Source organism: Crocuta crocuta, unplaced genomic scaffold (assembly GCF_008692635.1).
Source record: "Crocuta crocuta isolate KB4526 unplaced genomic scaffold, BGI_CrCroc_1.0 scaffold138, whole genome shotgun sequence".
In the NCBI taxonomy this organism is placed as follows: domain Eukaryota; kingdom Metazoa; phylum Chordata; class Mammalia; order Carnivora; family Hyaenidae; genus Crocuta; species Crocuta crocuta.
In genome coordinates this window covers 695,564-714,277 of record NW_027532585.1, presented here as the reverse complement: position 1 = coordinate 714,277, position 18,714 = coordinate 695,564, and the positions used below count along the sequence as shown (strand labels likewise).

Here is an 18,714-nt window from a genome sequence, read left to right as displayed (position 1 = left end):
GAGAAAAAGAAAAAAAAAGTTCTATAGACTCTGAAGGCAGTTCCAAATATGAATCTATCAAATACTCTTGGGAGACTATTTTGAAGAACAAAATCCCAGAAGAATGCTAAACCCATGCGATCAGAGAAAATGGCTTTCCTCGCTACCCTATCTTCAGTTAGCAAAGTACCTGCACAGGGTAGGTATTACACAGACATAGACACACACACACACATCTCACACACACACCCCGTCTGAGTGAATACACAATTTAGATGTTGAATTTCTAGACATGTGATTTTTTAAAATCATTGTTTTAGCATCTTTCCCTTAGCTAACTGAAATTATTTCCTAACGTTTTATCTAAAATCAGTGCACTTAGGAGAAAAGTTTAAAATCAGAAGTGGGTTTCCAAGTACTAACTTCTGTAATACGCTTTTTTTAAAAAGGGCACTAGCAAAGAGGCAAAATGGGGGATGAAGTGAATGTAGAGGCCAAGCAGCTGACAGCAGAGGAGGGGTGAGCTGGGAAAGAGCACAGGAAGCCACCATCCTGTGTCACTCGCGGTCTCCAATGCAACTCAATTCTTACTATGAATCTCCTCTTCCCTCCCAGCACAGTGCCGGTCATCTTGACGGTGGTGGCCAAGGGACACTGGCTAACAAGAGAGTGAGAGGGAAGAAAGAAGCTAGCCTCTGCCTCCAATTCCTGAGTGCAGCGTCTGCTCTGTGACTCGCCAATCAGAGGGCAAGGAATGGGCTGCTCACCTCTTGCCCGGGAACAGGGGTCACAATATTCCTGTGCGTCATTACATGTGATGTGTGGCACGGCTAGCTATACAGGTAGATAACTACACAAGTAGTCCAGTATGAGTTAGCTTTTAGTCAGCAACCAAAGACAAGTAAGTGTCTTGAGTTCTAAGGAATGAAATATTTAGTGTCTACTGAGTTCTGATGGGTCTCAGGCCAAGGCAGGAGCACAATATTTACAAAAAAAAAAAAAAAGAAAAAAAAAAGAAAACTTCACTTCTTGATTTTTTAGAAATAGAGCAAATCATATACCCAACTAGGGTAGTCGTATATTTTGCTGCCCGAAGTGGGATACTTTTGAGAGCATGGTTATTGGAGAGTAACAATTGTTGTAGGAAAACAAATCCCGTCAAAACACTAGACAGAATGGGGACTGTCTGACATCCATCTGATATTCTTTCTTCAATGTTTGTATTTTTTTTTTTTGAGTTTTCTATTAACTACATACCATTCAGCAGTAACTTGATACTGAACACTGAATACAACACAGTCTCCTTCTCCTGAGAAGACGTTTTCTAAGCGAGGAGACAGACTCCCTACCCTCCCCCCACACGTAAGGTTTTGTAGCATAAACTAATGTGCTAAATGGATCTGAGAAGAGTCTGTTGTAATTTCTTCAACCAAAAAAGCACAATGGTGATTTAAATGACTTAAGATCCACATACTCATTTTACTTTTCAAAAGAGTAACACGAGAAGTTTATACTGTATTTTGTTCATAAAACAAACTTCCAAAAGTGATAAACCCCAATTAAGAGGCTAGGTCACAACGTATTTTTAAAATCTTTATATTAACCATGAGAGTCTCACAAATACATTGCCACAAAATATTTTAGAAAAGCCATATAATCGTCAAAAAAGTTTCATCTGTGGGCAGTGCCGGCACGTCCCCGGAGGGAGGGGCACGTACCGGGGGGTGGGGGTTGAGGGACGTGTCACGGGCACAAGGCAGGTGCCCAGGGCCGGGAGGGCGGCGGTGGGGGCTCAGTTCCGGAAGAGCAGCATCCGCTCGGAGCACGGCTGCCCCACGAGCCTCGCATACTGCAGCACAGCGGCCTCCTCGCCCGGGTCTCTCTGTTGCTTCTTGTACACGCCGTAGGGCATGATGGCTTTCTTGTAGAACACCTGCAGACGGTCAGGGTCCTTACTGCGACCTTCATCCACTGCAGTAACAAAGAAAATATTCATTAAGAAAGTCACATGTCCAGCTACTTCTCATTTTCGAATTTAAAAGTATTTAATTTGTGGGGCACCTGGGAGGCTCAGTCGGTTGGGTGTCCGACGTCCGCTCAGGTCATAATCTCGTGGTTCATGGGTTCGAGCCCGGTGTCCGGCTCTGTGCTGCCAGCTCAGAGCCTGGAGCCCGCTTTAGAGCCTGTCTCTCTCTCTCTGTCTCTCTCTGTGTGTCTCTCTCTCTCTCTCTCTCTCTCTGCTTCTCCCCCACTCACATGCTCGCTCTTAAAATTAACTATTAAAAATAAAAATGTCTAATTTGAATAATTATGTGGTAAGATGTGCTCCTTGAGCCGTACGTTTAAACAAGAGTGTGTGCAGCATGAAGGCTAAGATGAACCTGAGTATGTTAAGTATGTCAGTAAATAAATGCCCTGATGAAAGGTAATAAATTCCCTTCCCTGTGAAAGCTGTAACATCAGGAAGAGAAGTGTAGGCAGTTAAACAGCCGGTCCTCAGCACATTACTTTCTCCTAGCGGGCAAGTTCACAGCTCTCTAGCATCTTTCCTGGGTCTGAACTGACTGACCTGACCTTGCCGCTCTCCCCACGCCAACGTACTGAGGTTCTCATCCCTCCAGCGTGGCTCACTGGAGCCGAGCAGCTCAGGGCGCTGGGCACGCGGGCTCCGGGGGCCGCGGGCAGATTCAGGCTTTCGTGGAGGACGTGGCAGGGGTGGCCGCGGCCGCCGTGCTCGCGTCTCTGTTCTCACAGAAACAAGCCCCTGGTTTCTGCAGGACACACTGTCGCCTGCAGGAAAGCCTGTTTCCCAGCTCCTCGTGCAGCCGGGCACGGCCTCGTGAGCAAGCTCTGGCCAACAGGATATGAGCAGGAGTGTTTTGTGGAAGTTTCTAGGAGTCTTAGAAAAGAGCAGCCGGCCTTGCGTCCTCTCCCGCTTTTATTTTTCGACGCTTCCCTCATGTTGCTGCCCGCGCCATGAACGTCACGGCAGGAGCGCCAGCCTCTCTCCTTCTGGACTTGAGCGTATGAGATTTCTCTCAGGTCGACAAAGACTAAAGCAAGAAGGAGCTCGGGCACCGGAGACTCCGTGGGGTAAGGGCACCAGGGCGGCCCTGGGCTGCCCATGTAAAGAACTTCATACGGAAAAAACCTCCCTTGTTTCAGCCAACTGACTCTAGGTCTCAATTAATGGCAGCTGCTCCTAGTCCCAGCGGGTACAGGGGCCAGGCTGACGGTATCTACTGCGACGTACACTGTCTTCTCTCTCGGACTCGGCCAGGCCACTTCCATGAATCATCCTACAGCTGCGGCTCTTAACTCTGAGTACATACTGGGATCATCCGAGGGACTTTAAAAATAAACCAAAGCCTGGAACCCATCCCCAGAGATCCTAATTTCGATCCGAATGAAGACTGAGTACCTGTGCATTGGTATTTTCTCTCTCTGTTTAAGTTTATTTGAGAGAAAGAGGAGGGGGAGGGGCGGAGGGAGGGAGAGAGNTTCGATCCGAATGAAGACTGAGTACCTGTGCATTGGTATTTTCTCTCTCTGTTTAAGTTTATTTGAGAGAAAGGGGAGAGAGAGGGAGAGAGAGGGAGAGAGAGGGAGAGAGAGAGAAGGTCAAGCAGGCTCCACGCTGTCAGTGCAGAGCCTGACATGGGGCTCGATCTCATGAACCATGAGATCCTGACCTGAGTTAAAATCAGGAGTCAGACGCTGAACTGACTGGGCCACCCAGGAGCCCTGATATTTTTTCAAGACTTTTAAAGTGGATTGAGCACTATTGTAGAAACACACACATGCCAGTGTTCATATATGCGCATAAGGCTGTCTACAGCAACACTCCCTGAAATACTGAAAAGCTGGAAACCCAAATGTTCATCCTTGGAAAATGGGTTAAATATGTTAAGGTATCTCCATATAATGAAATGTTACATAGCTATTAAAAGGACAAAGGAAGAGAGATTGGTAAGTGAAAGGAAAAAGGAACTACAGTGTAAACAACTGTTCTTTTTATTATAAGCCTAGTATATGCCCAGAAAAGTCTGGGCAAATACGTATCAGCCTTTGAACAGTACTTCTCTGCTCCTTCACCTGGAGCTAACCCTTCTTCCCCCCAGAAGAAACACGGCTCTCCCTCACCTCGTCAGATTACTTTAAATGTTGGTCCTTAGAGGCCCTTCTCTGACTCCGTGACACAGTGTCCCTGCTCCCCTTGAGCCCCCTTCATGGCACGGGCCACCACCTGACATAGGTACTTCTTTAGTGCTTGTTTCCTTTTCCACTGAAAGTCCTATGAGAATCCCAATCAGAGAACTGTGGCTGTGTGGCCACTAACACTCCTCCACGTCTGGGTCAAGGCCTGACCAGAGGTGCTCTGCACACACTTGTGACGGCACGAGTGAGTCTCTCCGGATGCGGTGTTACAGGAGCCCTTTTCACAGTGTGAGAACCGCCCCCCCCCCCCACTTTTCTGGATTTCCTATAATTGGCATAAGGCTTTTATAATTTAAAAAAGTTGTTTTTAAGGTTGATGTAGGCATCTTATTTTGCTAAGTGTGGGTCTTTTGAACATGACAAATGGAAATGCTGGTTTCTGTTTCTACGAACCAAAAAGATTGTTTTAGAAGATTTCTCAGCGTCTTGCAGCCATAAACTTCTTCAGTCAAATCACAAAAGTTGTAACCGTTTTCACAACAGAGTTGTGATAATATTCGGCATTTTCTGGATGCCCACCTCACACGAGGCTCTATGTTTTTGAATGCCTGGATTCCACTGCATCCCTTTTTATTGTGTAATGGAAGCAACAATTCAATGTTTATTCTTCCTCAACTGATGCAGTTTCCTCTGCTGTGTATTCTAATCACCCAGGATCAGTGTTAGACAAGACAGAAGTAACACTACTCTTCCAATATCTAAAAGAGAAAGAGATCCCATTTTACAGGCTGGCTGATCTCAATCAGCAGAAAGTGACAGAGTTAGGGCGTTCCAAAATTGCCTGCCTCCTACACCTGTTTAGAAACCGGTCCTAGGGAGACGCATGCTCATCATGCACTATTACCCTCAAAGGACTCTACTCCATCAGGGAAGGCGCTGGTCCGCTGGGAACCCAGCTTGGGAAGGCGCACTGGCACACGGAGAAAGGGAGCCCTCACATCCGCAGGACCGAGTGCTCGTGTGGTTTTAGATTTTTGCTTTAGTTGGGACACATTCCGAGATTGAGGTGGAGGAAGATAGAAGCTGGCAGAAGGGCTCCGCCCCCTCACCACCGCACCCTGCCTGCGCCCCCTCACCACCGCACCCTGCCTGCGCCCCTCACCACCACACCTGGCCTGCGCCCCTCACCACCGCACCCGGCCTGTGCCCCCTCACCACCGCACCCTCCCCGCTTCTCCTGGTGGCTCCATGCTGCAGGAGGCTGGGCAGGAGGGGATGCAGCCAGGGGCTCTCCCTAAAACCTCTCCTCTTTCTTCATTGGCTCTATTTTGGCCGCAGCCACAGTGGCTCTTAAAGTTGCCAAGGTTCCAGCTTACTGGTAGCCTTGGTGTGGCCCAGGGGCGGCGGGGGCTCCCAGCCGTTGCTCATTTCGGAGTCACTCTGAGCCTTGCCTGGCTCTGAGGAACGGCCCTGTTAGCACCACGTCCCTGCCTTCAGTGTTCTCGGCTGTAAGTACCTGCAAGGGCTCTGCTGCTCCTGGCTGAACACGCCAGCTTCCAAGTATGTGTTCTTAACAAACTGCCTTGTTCAGCTGAGGCAGAAAATCCACATACTCTAACACAATGAGATATTTAACATCTACTAGGTTACCACACCCCTTCGCAGGCTGAGTGACAAGCAAAGGAAAAGGCAGCAACCTGGATCCCTGATGTCAATTTCAGGCATTTTATTTATTTGCTGTTTTGTTTATTTATTTATTTTGAGAGAGCACAAGCAGGGCAGAGGCAGAGAGAAGATGAGGCAGAAACTCAAGCAGGCTTTACACCATCAGTGCAGAGCCCAATGCACGGCTTGAACTCACAAACTATGGGATCATGACCTGAGTGGGGATCAAGCGTTGGGACACTTAACCAATGGAGCCACCCAGGAGCACCAATTTCAGGCATTTTAATGTTTACATACTGCAACACAGACAACTAACTCCATTACTTGGCTAGAAATATAGCAGGAGGAAGGTAGATTCAAGTATGTGCAGAGTCTAATACAAATAGAAAACTCATAAAGATCACTGAGAACAGCAAAGGAGAGAGCAAGAACACTTGCAAAACTGTACAAACTCTTCTCAATCTAAAACCTTGAATTTTTTAAATTGGAATTTTAAATCCCGTCTGATGAGGGACAGCAGCAGAAAAATGTTCACCTTTAGCCCAGAAGGCTGACCTATGGCCTGCATAGTTCCGATAAGCACCAAGTGCGTGCGGGCGGCTGCATTCTTAAAGGGTCTCCTGACTGCCCAGACGTCTCACCGAGAGTTAATATTGAGCTGAATGATAAAGCACCAGAGAAATCTTGTGAAAGTGGTTTTATGAGCAGAAAACTGCAGAAGACATTTATGATCTACTTGCTGCATACCTCCTCTCCCTTGGCAACTGAGCATATAGCCACCAGCTCTTCTTGCCCACCAGTCCTGTCCCCATAAAACAAACTTTTTGCACTGAAAACATCTCAAGAATTCTTTGACCGTTCACTCGTGGCCCCACATGTCTATATTTATAAAACGATGTGTAACCATTTAAACATTTACCCTAAAATATTTTAGGAAAAACACACTTTAAGGTCCAAACTCTAATGGAACATTCTAGCAAATAAAAATATAAGATCTGATATGCCATCATCTTATTTTATCTAGAACGAATGTCACTCTAATTTTATCCTTTGCTAATATGACACATAAAAATAAAAGTAGAAGATTAGGAAAAACCCCACCATCATGTTGAATTTATATCAACTTTTTTTTTAATGTGTATTTATTTTTGAGAGACAGAGCACTAGTGAGGGGAGGGGCAGAGAGAGAGGGAGACACAGAATCCGGGGCAGGCTCCAGGGTCTGAGCTGTCAGCACAGAGCTCGACGTGGGGCTTGAACCCACAAATCGTGAGATCATGACCTGAGCCGATGTGGGACACACCCAACAGAGCCACAAGGCATCAGTAAGAGAAACTAAGGAAAGATACACTTTTATAAATTTTTAAAAACCTAGTATTTCAGTAACTTGGAACTAACTCAATGAATTCTCTGGGAATTAGTCATCAACAAAATTACAAATATTCAATAAACACATTAATTTTAAAATTTTTAATCTTTTTTTAAACGTCATTAAAGTTATGCAAATTGCACTACTGGGCATTTACCCAGAGGATACAAAAATACAGATTTGAAGGGGTACCACGCACCCCAATGTTTATAGCAGCAATTGTTCGCCAAACAGTAGCCAAGTTATGGAAAGAGCCCAAATGTCTGTCCACTGATAAAGGAAATGTGGTATGTGTATATATTAGAATATTACTCAGCTGTCAAAAAGAATGAGATCTTGCCATTTAGTGTATTATGCTAAGTGAAATAAGTCAGTCAGAGAAAGAGAACTACTATATGATTTCAACTCACATGTGATAATTTAAGAAATAAAACAGATAAACTTAGGGGAAGCGGGGAAAAAAAGAGAGGGAGGCAAACCATAAGAGACTGTTAACAACAGAGAACAAACTGAGGGTTGCTAGAGGCAAGGTGGGTGGGGGGATGGGCTAGATGGGGGATGGGCATTAAGAGGGCATTATAATAAGCACTTGTGATGAGTACGGGGTGTTATATGTAACTGATGATTCACTAAATTCTACTCCTGAAACTAATATTACACTATATGTTCACTAACTAGAATTTAAATAAAAACTTAAAGTAATCCTTGTACAAACTCAAATACTCTAGAAATAAACAAATAGAGCGATGTCAGCCCCCACACAGAACCCTTTCTCTCCCACTCTCTTTTCCTCAGCAACCTTCCATCCACGTTACCAGTGTTTAACAATTTTAAAGGATACATTTAAACATTAGAAGTTTCGGATCACATTCTATCCATACCTTAAATTAAGTCCAGAGAGTCATATCAATCACCCTTTCGGTGGATACACCGTATTAAACTTCAGAAACAACTGATTATCATTATAGCGAAAATACAACTCACTTTTCACTTTTCTCAGTTTAACAACTATCACTAGTTACATCTGCCATGAAGGCGAATTCTGATTTGTAGCACATATTATTATTGTTAAAACCAACTTAAAACCTGTTTAAACAAGGAACATTCTGCCAGATTCTTACAACACTAAAAATAAGTTATAATTTATTTGTTAAAATAAAAAAAACCACATTCCCCAATCCTCACAAAGCTGTGATCATCCTGAATCACTTGCCTGGGAAGGGCCATCAGTGCTGGTAGACAAAACCCCACGTAGCTAACTCCACACAGCACAACAGGCCTCTTCTTGAGGGGACTCCAAATTGACTAGAAAAGTAAGGCACTCTGAGATTCAAGAGCATCTGCTACCTCATCTGAGGGACGCGGCCAGGTCTTAGAAATGGGTGCCAACAAGGGCCTCTCACACCTTTTCTTTCTCTAATGGGTCACAATTTTGTCAGATAAAAACCAAACGCAATTCTGCAAACTCTCTGAGCTGAGCATCTGATCACCGGCAATACAAATACGCTGTTAAATCTATGATGTTTTAATCTTCAAGGAAAACTTGTCATGATGGGTGACGACTGTTTGATTTTCCCCCAGCTTTTTATCCACAGGAGATGAACTGCACATCACAGGTGCTTTGCAAGGAAAAGAATCTAGAGACCACAGCTTCACTTCTTATGGGGATTTCACTCATTCTCTATTCTCATAACATCTAGTCTTCCCAGAAAACCATGAAACAGTCTATTTTCTTAACTTCATGATTTATTGGTATAGTATTGTTTCATAAACATGAAAACACGTCACACACTTTACAGTTTCTCAGGAAGATGGCTGTATAGATGGCAAACGTGGCCACATGAATGATGCTAAATATAGCTGAGTAAAACTGTGATGTGACAGGAAGAATGTGAAATTGTGAAGAAAGACATGAAAGAACCCAACTCTGAAACCAAACTCAACTCTGGGAAGTTCACTATCAAATATGATTTAGAATATCTTCACGTGACAAGAGGTGTTAACAAGCGTTTTGATCACTGTGGGGAAGGGGGAGAATCCGGGAAAGGCAGATTTCAGTGTCGGGAGCAAAGGGCTGGGCAAGGGAATTGAATGCATGGTACACATGAGAGAAATGAACTCCGCTCAGCAGCTAATTCGTCAAGTTCACTTGGGGGGAGGCTCAAAAAATTGCTTTGGGAATCCAAAATTGGGGAGAATTACACATTTTCATAATCTAGAAGGAATAATGTTTCTAGTTATTTCACTTGGACTATTCTTTCGGACAAACTGTGAGATCATGCCTGAGCTGAAGTCAGATGCTCAACCACGTGAGCCACCTAGGTGCCCCACCAGCTGTTATTTTAATAGGGATTGCATTTAGTCTGTAGGTCAGTTTGAGGAGTATTGCCATTTTACCAATATTAAGTCCTCCAATCCATAAACATCACATATTTTCCATTTACTTAGGTCTTCTGTAATTTCTTTCAATAATATTTTGTATTTTTCAGATTGTAAATTTTATACTTCTGTTAAATTTATTCCTAAGAATAATTTTTTATTTTTGAGAGAGAGAGAGAGAACACACGCGTGCAAAGGGGGAGGGGCAGAGAGAGAAGGAGACATAAAATCTGAAGCAGGCTCCAGGCTCTGGGCTGTCAGCACAGAGCCCCCACATGGGGCCTGAACCCATGGACTGAGAGACCATGACCTGAGCCAAAGTCAGACACTTAACCAACTGAGCCACCTAGGCGCCCCAAAAAAATCATGACAACCTTCTCAGTAATAAATTCTTCTTAAAAAACAACAACAAACCCAATATATTAACAGAGATGAAAGCAGAGACAGAGAGATTGATTACTGATCNCCAACTGAGCCACCTAGGCGCCCCAAAAAAATCATGACAACCTTCTCAGTAATAAATTCTTCTTAAAAAAAAACAACAACAAACCCAATATATTAACAGAGATGAAAGGAGAGACAGAGAGATTGATTACTGATGGTTCCTTAAAAGTCAGTTTAAGACCATCACAACATTAGGAGTAAGGGTCACGGAGGTGCTTTTTTATTGTCACAGCTTTAGGATTTGGAAATCTGGTTTTCTTTTGGATTTTTAAACCTACAACTCGTTGTAATCTCAGAGTTGATAAAGTAAGTAGTATTAGTGATACAAATAAACATTTTGCAAAACTTGGATCAGATTTTATCAGGTTTGATTTTTACCAGGTAGCAAACCAGATTTTCTCAATTACTCATTTGCTGCATATTAACTACCAGTAGCATGTTTACTGTTCTTCCTAGTATAGCTGTAAATGTGCAGCTAAAATAGGAGTAATAGTTTACACATTCCTAAGTAGTAAAAAAAATAGTTCTCCGGACTTTTTTTCCCCCAGAGAGAAAGAGAGAACACACATGAATAGGGGAGAGGAGTAGAAGGAGAAAAAACCTCAAGCAGGCTCCACACCTAGCATGGAGCCCCAAGTGGGGCTCGATCTTACCACCATGAGATCATGACCTCAGCAGAAATCAAGAATCGGACGTTTAACCAGCTGAGCCACCCAGCTGCCCCTGCCTTTTTTAAAAAAATTAAGACAAGACAGGAGGGCTTCCACTTCCAGGAAGATGAGGTACACCTACTTTTCCCCACTGCCACACTAAGGAGGACAGAAAGCCCTGCACATTATATATAAAACATAAGAAGACATTAGACCGTGAGGGAAAAGGCAGCCTGGTAGGGACTCCAAGGCCTGAGGAACGATAGGTGGGAGTGTCCCGGGATTTCTTTCTGCCTCACGTATTCCAGAGGGAATCCTGGAAAAGCTGGCGACCGTGAAAAGCCAATACACAGGGACCAAAAAAAAAAAAAGGTAACAAGAAAAATCTTCCTTCTCAAACCAAAGGTCCAGGAAAGCAGCAGCCCAGCAAGGAAGACAATTTTCTGAGTATAATCTCAAAAAACATATGCTGCCTCAACTCACCCAATATGAAATAATGTAAATAGCCCTATAACTAGTGAAGAAATTGAATCTGTAATTAATTTCCAAAAAAGGAAATCTCTAGGCTCCAATGGTCTCACTGGAGAATTCTACCAAACATTTAAATAAGAATTAACACACCAATTCTATGCAACCTCTTGCAGAAAATAAAAGCAGGAACCTAAATTAGACAAAGCACAAGAAAAGGAAATTGCAAACCAGTACTTCTTATGAATATGGATGCAAAAACCCTTTACAAGATGTTAGCAAACAAGAATTCAGCAGTTGCATTTACCTGGGTATGCAAGGCTGATTCAGTATTTGAAAGCTAACCAATATAATCTACCATATTAACAGTTTAGAGAAAATAATCACAGTCACGTCAAATGATGCAGAAAATACATCTGACAGATTCACAACTAACCATGCATGTTAAAAACTCTCAGAAAACTAGGACTGGAGGGGGATTTCCTCAACTTGAAAAAGAAGGAACACTTTCCCCCTATGATCAGAAACAAGGCAAGGATGTCTGCTCTCACTATTTTTATTCAAACTAGTGCTGGAAGTTGCCAATGCAATAAGGAAAAAGAAGGAATGCAGATGCACCCAGATAGGAAAAGAATGTAATTGTCCCTATTTACATATCACATAACTGTCTATGCAGAAAATCTCAAAGATGCTGTAAAACAAATCCTCCTAGAAATCCAAGTGAGCCCACAAAGTCACAGGATAAAGATCAATATACAACAATCAAATGAGCTGCAAATCACATATACGTGCTAAGGGATTAGTATCTGGGATATAAAGAACTCCTAACACTCAACAACAAAAAATCCTAAATAAGTTGATTCAGAAACAGGCAAAAGACATGAATAGACATTTCTCCAAAGACAACATATAGGTGGCCAATGAGCACATGGCAAGATGCATCATTAAAGAAATGCAAATAGAAACCACAACAAAATAACATTTCCCACAAGGATGGCTATTGGCAAAAAAATAGAACACAGCACGTGTCGGAGATGATGTGGAAAAACTGCAGCACCTGTGCGTGGCTGCTGGGCGTGTGAAACGGGTGGCCCCCGGGAAAACAGCACGGCGGTTCCTCAAAACGTTAAAATTAGAATTATCATACAATCCAGCAATTCCACTTCTGGACATATACCCCGAAAAACAGCAAGCAGGGTTTCAGAGATATTTGGAGACCCGTGTTCACAGCAGCATTATTTACAACAGCCAAAAGGTGGAAACAACCCAAGTGTCCACGAATGGGTAAATGGATAAACGAAATGGGGTGTATACATACAATGGAATATTATTCTACCTTAAAGAGAAAGGAAATTCTAATATCTGCTACAACATGAGTGAACCCTGAAGGCACAGTCACAGAAGGGCAAATGATGTATGATACCACTCCTATGAAGGCCTTAAGAGTCAAGTTCATAGAGACAGCAATTAGAGTTATGGTTGCCTGGAGCTGGGGGAGAAAGGAACAGAAGTTAGTGTTTGATGGGTACAGAGTTTCGAGATGGGACGAGAATTCTGGATGGAGATGGATGGTGGTGATACCACACAATGTAAATGTACCTAATGCCACTGAACTATACACTTAAAAATAGTTAAAATGGTGAATTTTATGTTGTGTATATGTTGCCACAATCGAAATAAATATTTTATTTTTTTAAAATGTTTTTTATTTATTCTAGGAGAGAGAGAGAGAGAGAGACAGTGTGAGCAGGGGAGGGTCAGAGAGAGAGGGAGTCACAGACTCTGAAACAGGCTCCAGGCTCTGAGCTGGCAGTCAGCACAGAGCCCGACGCGGGGCTCGAACCCACGAACCGCGAGATCATGACCTAAGCGAAAGTCGGACGCTTAACCGACTAAGCCACCCAGGCGCCCCTCAAAATAAATATTTTAAAAAGCCCATTGTATTTCACTTAGCATAATACACTTTAGCTCCATCCTGTCATTGCGAATGGCAAGATTTCATACTTTTTGGTGACTAAGATTCCACCAGATGTATGTATATATATGTAATATTTCATTATATATATGAGGATGAAATAAGTCAGAGAAAGACAAATATCATATGGTTTCACTTATATGTGGAATTTAAAAAACAACAAAAAAAATGAGCAGAGGGAAAAAAGAGAAAGGAGTCAAACTAACAGACTCCTTCTCTACAGAGAACACACTGATGGTTACCAGAGGGGAGGTAAGTGGGGGGATGGTTGAAATAGGTCATGGGGATTAAGGAGTACACTTGTGATGAGCACATATTGTTGTATGGAAGTGTGGAATCACTATATTGTACAACTCTAATTAATATTATATTGTATGTTAACTAACTGGAATTTAAGTAAACACTTAAAAAATAAACTTTCAAAAACTCAAGAAAAATAAAAAAATAAAAAGCCCATTGTATTGCAATGAACTAACAATGAACATGGGGAAATCATGAAATATAAAAAACCACACCATTTATAATCACTTGGAAAAATACTTAACCTGTAAACCTAAAAGAACATGTATAGGACTTGCATGCTGAAACCACACAATGCTGATGGAAGAAATCAAAGATCTAAATGAATGGACAGATGGTCCATTTCATGGACTGAAAGACTTATGAGAAAAATACTGATTCTCTCCAAGCTGATATAGAGATGTAACACAGTTGCTAACAAAGCTCTTGCAAGTAACTTTATGGATATAGGCAAGATCATTCTACAATGTATGGAAAAGGGCTAGGAGAGCTGAAGCAGTTCTGAAAAAGGATGAAGATGAAGAATCATTCTACCGAATTTCAGGACTTGTTACATAGCTCTGGTAATCAAGACTGCAGGGGCAGGCACCTGGGTGGCTCAGGTGGTTGAGCGTCTGAGTTCGGCTCGGGTCACGATCTCATGGTTGGTGGGTTCGAGCCTCACGTTAGGGCTTGCAAGGACAGCGTGGAGTCTTTGGCTTCTCTGTCTCCCTCTCTTCTGCCCCAACCCACTCAGGCGTGTTCTTGCTCTCTCTCAAAAATAAACATTAAGAAAAAAAAAAAAAGAGAGAGACTGTGTAGTATTCATACAGGGAGACATACATACAGATCTGTGGGACACAACAGAGAATCCAGAAGCAGCCCCACACAAGTACGGCCAACTGATTTCTGACAAAGATGCAAAAGCCGTTTGGTGGAGGAAGAGCCTTTCTCACAAATACCACAGCCAAAACACGAACTCTTGACCTAAACTGGACAGGTCAAACAAACATGAACTCAGAATGAATCACGGACTTAAATGTTACATGTGAAAGCATAAAACTGACAGGAGAAAAATCTTTGATGCCTGGGGCTTACTGAAGAGTTCTTAGACATGAAACCAAAAGTATGATTCGTAAAAGAAAAAAATGATAAATTGGGACAGTATTAAAATGAAAAACGTTTGCTCTGGGGCAATTTGTGAAAAGAATGAAAAAACTAGCCACTAAGGACTTATACAGAACAGGCCTGGGGGGCTCAGTGGGTTCGGCATCTGACTCTTGCTTTCGGCTCAGGTCATGATCTTGTGGTTGGTGGGTTCGAGCCCACATGTTGGCCTCAGCTGCTGCCAGTGCAGAGCCTGCTGGGTATTCTCTCTCTTCCNAAAAAAAAAAAAAAAAAAAATTTTTTTTTTTTTAAGTATATAAAGAGAGGATGCCTGGCTGGCTCAGTTGGAAGAGCATGTGACTCTCAATCTTAGAGTCATGAGTTCGCGCCCCATGTTGAGTATAGAGATTACTTAAATAAACTTTTTAAAAAAGTAAAGTATATAAAGAACTTAAAAAATTTCTTTTAATGTTTTATTTATTCTTGAGAGAGACAGCATAAGCAAGGGAGAAGCAGAGCGAGAGATGGACTCAGAATCCGAAGCAGGCTCTGGGCTCCCAGCACAGAACCCAATGTGGGGCTTTAAGTCACAAGCCATGAGATCATGACGTGAGCTGAAGTCGGATGCTCAACCGACTGAGCCACCCAGGCGGCCCTATAAAGAACTCTCATAACTCAACAATATAAAAACAAACAATCCCTTTAGAAAAATGTACAAAAGCCATGCGGATACATTTCACCGACGGGAAAACATGGATGGCAAATAAGCACATGAAAAGATGTCCATCAGCCATTAGGGAAATGCAAGTTAAGACCACCGTGAGACACTGCTACCCACCTGTTAGAACAGCTGAAACAAACACAGAAACAAGACCCATGCTGGCAAGAATGGGAAGGAACGGTGTCTTCCATACAGGGCGGGAGTTAGGTTACGAACCATGCTTAACGAAGTGCAGGTAAGAAGAAAGCAGAGAAGCAGTTTCTCCCCCTGGCCCATGTTCAGCAGCCACAGTAATCTGGCTCTCCTACAATCCTAAAGCTTTTTTGTACTTGAAAACGTGCTTTAGATTTTAATCCCAAATAATGGTGTGAACGCAAAGGCCAATGAATGGAGTTAATGGCTATCATCAAAGTTTCCATGATCTTTTAGGCAAATTAGAGACAATGTAATTCTTTCTTTTTTTTTAAAATCCTGACTGCGCTGGTCTCCTGCATCTCTTCTGCAGGGCCCGATGGAAAACAGTGGGAGGAAAATGTAACTCTTCAGTTTTTCTTTTTAAAAAAAATGAAAATATCTTATATTTTCAGTAATTTCTATCTGTTCTCACAATTCAGAGACTAAAATGGAATGAGCAATAAGCTCAGTACTTAAGAAAACTTAGCAATAAGGAAAACCCAAGCAGCACTTTTTATACTTTGGTCAGCTCTGCTTAGAAAAACGCAGTTTAAAAATCTCAGCAATTTTGTCCCTGTGAGGCACTTTATGTCCACTTAGCTTTTTCTTTTATTATGACCACTTAAAAATGGTGCTTTCGCCCCCAGCTTTGTTCAGGTAAACTTGACAAATAAAAATTAGAATTGTATATACTTAAGGTGCACATCATGCTATTCTGATATATGTACACACTGTGAAATGATTACCACAATCAAGCTAATTAACACATCAAAAGTGTTTAAAAAATTTTTAATGTTTATTTTTGAGACAGAGACAGAGTGCACGAGTAGGAGAGGGGCAGAGAGAGAGAGAGAGAGAGAGAGAAAATCCGAAGCAGGTTCCAGGCTCTGAGCTGTCAGCACAAAGGCCCGATGCAGGACTCGAACCCACAGACCGTGAGATCATGACCTGAGCCGAAGCTGGGCACCTAACCGACTGAGCCACCCAGGCGCCCCTCAAAAGTTTTTAATGAAGAAAAAAAAAAACTTATTACAGGAACCATTTTCTGGTTGCTCTTTGTCATTTTCTATGTGGACGGCCTTCCCACCCTGACAGCATACTCCTTGAGGGCGAGAAGCAAACCTTATACTTCTCTGTAGGCTCAAGGCCCAGGCACCACATTCCCTAGATGGTGAAAAGACACAGAAGGCACAGTGCTGAGTAGGCATCTAGTAAATGCCTGTGGTTCATGGTGCTGATCTCAGACTCTAGACGAGCAACAGAAGACAGATCTTCAGAGCACGTATCCAGCTTTTATCAGCTTTCTTGTTAATTAGTACCTCATGTTTATTACTCAGTGTCTGAATTCTCAAATTAAATCATTGGATTATTTTGTTTTGGAATATGCAATAAATATTGAAATTAATCAGGTCACAGTTGCTGTAAGCTGTGCTCTGTTTAATCTGTTTTCAGAACAAGAATGGGATCTGACATCTTCATAAAACTCCTGTTAATTAGCCACAATAAAACGTACAGAAATGATGCTGACTGTAAACAATCCGTCACACACAACCTAAGTCCATCTGGAATGAAGAAGCTGTGTCTCACGCTTCATGTCCTAGACCAGTGTATGTCTGCTTCTCCAGAGAGACCAGGAATTTTAGAAACAAAGACACGGTGTGGAGAATACTCAAGCTCCAGATCTTTTGAGAACTGGCAGGGCTCAACTGATGAATTGTATGAAGAGAGGACTCCGGGCCCAAACCCAGCAGTGAACCACGGCCAAAGTCAACCACTTAAGCAGCACTTATGGACACTTGTGAGGCAGCCGTGAGCTAGGAGTTATTTAGATGCTGTTCAAAGGGCCTGTAGGCTGTTGGTCCCCAATCCACTGGGGATAAACACAGAGTGTGTTTTGACTCTAGCTCTGGATGCTAGACTGGAGACTGCAACCCACTTCCAGAGGGCAAACTCCCTTCTCCAAGGTGATAAACTCAACCAAAGAAGCTTTGCTGTATTTGCTTCTGGTATATTATCCTCTTGCTCAGAGAGAGAAATGTTCTCTTTCACCCTGTACAGGTATGCAGTTTTGCCGTTTCTGCTTTCGTCTTATTAGGTCCTTCTTTCTATCCCTTCCTTGGGTTGCCAGTCTGTGGACTGTACCACGTTCTTCCAGAGTTTCTGCTCTGCTTTCATTAGTCCACATTTGCGTCTGATGAAATCTATTTGTTACTTGCTGACTCGAATCTCCCAGATGACTTAATGCTCTTGTGAACAATACAAGTTTGGGCTGCATGGATCTATGTACATGCAGACTATTTTGATAAATACAGTACAGGACTGTAAACGTACTTCCTCTTCCTTATGATTTTCTTACAATTTTTTTCTAGCTGGCTTTATTGTAAGAATATAGTACGTAATGCACAGAACATCCCAATTATGTGTTAACTGACCATTTATGTCATTGGTAAGGTTTCTGGTCAACAGGAGGCTCTTAGTAAAGTTTTGGGGGAGTCAAAAGTTACATGCTGATTTTCAGCTGGATGGAGGTGGGTACTCCTAACTCCTGTGTTATTTTCAGAAGTGTCAATTTCTGTATTTTCAGAAGGGTCAACTGTATTTTCAGATGTGTGCAGTTATGAAAGAAAGGACTACAGTTTGAGGTTAAAGCCAGGTCTATGGTCTCAGAGCAAACCCTAGCACCACAGGCAAATTCAGAAAGTGCAAATAAACCAAATGGTCCCTTCTGATTTTCCTTGCTTTCTTGAATGCAGTTTGAGTGCTTTAGGAAAACATGTTCAAAAATCCTAATTTTAAAAATGACAATATAACACAGTAGCTGATTAGCTATATTGCAAAAGAGCCTTTGTTTTGTCAAAGGATTCGCAATAATGGATTTAACAACAGGGTATTTTTGTTTTGTTTTTAGAGTGTGTGTGTGCACCACTCACACGCATGTGCAAGAGTACAAATGGGGAAGGGGCAAAGAAAAAATTCCAAGCAGACTCCATGCTGTCAGTGTAGAACTCGATGTGGGGCTTAAACTCATGAACCTCAAGATCATGACTGGAGCCAAAATCAGGAGTTGGATACCTAACTGACTGAGTCACCCTGGTGCCCCAACAGAGTGTTTTTTAAAAGACACATTAAAAAACAGAGCTCAACTTACAATCACTCGATCCCATTGGACTTTTCTGAAAACACTATTTTATAAACAAGGATTATGCAAATTTAGTGAACGAGCTCAGATACATGTCAGTAGATGACAGCACCTCTCCCCTTCCTCCCCATACCCTCTAACTGCATTAACCCCAAAAGATCTTTTTTTTTTTTTTTTTTTTTTTTTTTTCATTTTTTGAGCACCTCC

At 42.5% G+C, this 18,714-nt stretch overlaps 1 protein-coding gene across 8 annotated transcripts in view; it reads right to left on the bottom strand.

Moving 5' to 3' along the window:
• Positions 1–1,559: 1,559 nt before the first annotated feature.
• Positions 1,560–18,714, bottom strand: part of ATE1 (arginyltransferase 1) — a 145,757-nt gene continuing 128,602 nt past the window's right edge. For 7 of the 8 annotated variants that reach the window (XM_077779530.1, XM_077779533.1, XM_077779534.1 and 4 more), the window contains one exon: positions 1,560–1,950. In XM_077779530.1, the coding sequence (XP_077635656.1) occupies positions 1,772–1,950 (179 nt within the window). In that variant the 3' untranslated portion in view covers positions 1,560–1,771. Of the gene's footprint in view, positions 1,951–13,976; positions 14,141–18,714 lie in introns of all 8 variants that reach the window. The other variant, XM_077779531.1, reaches the window with a different exon arrangement.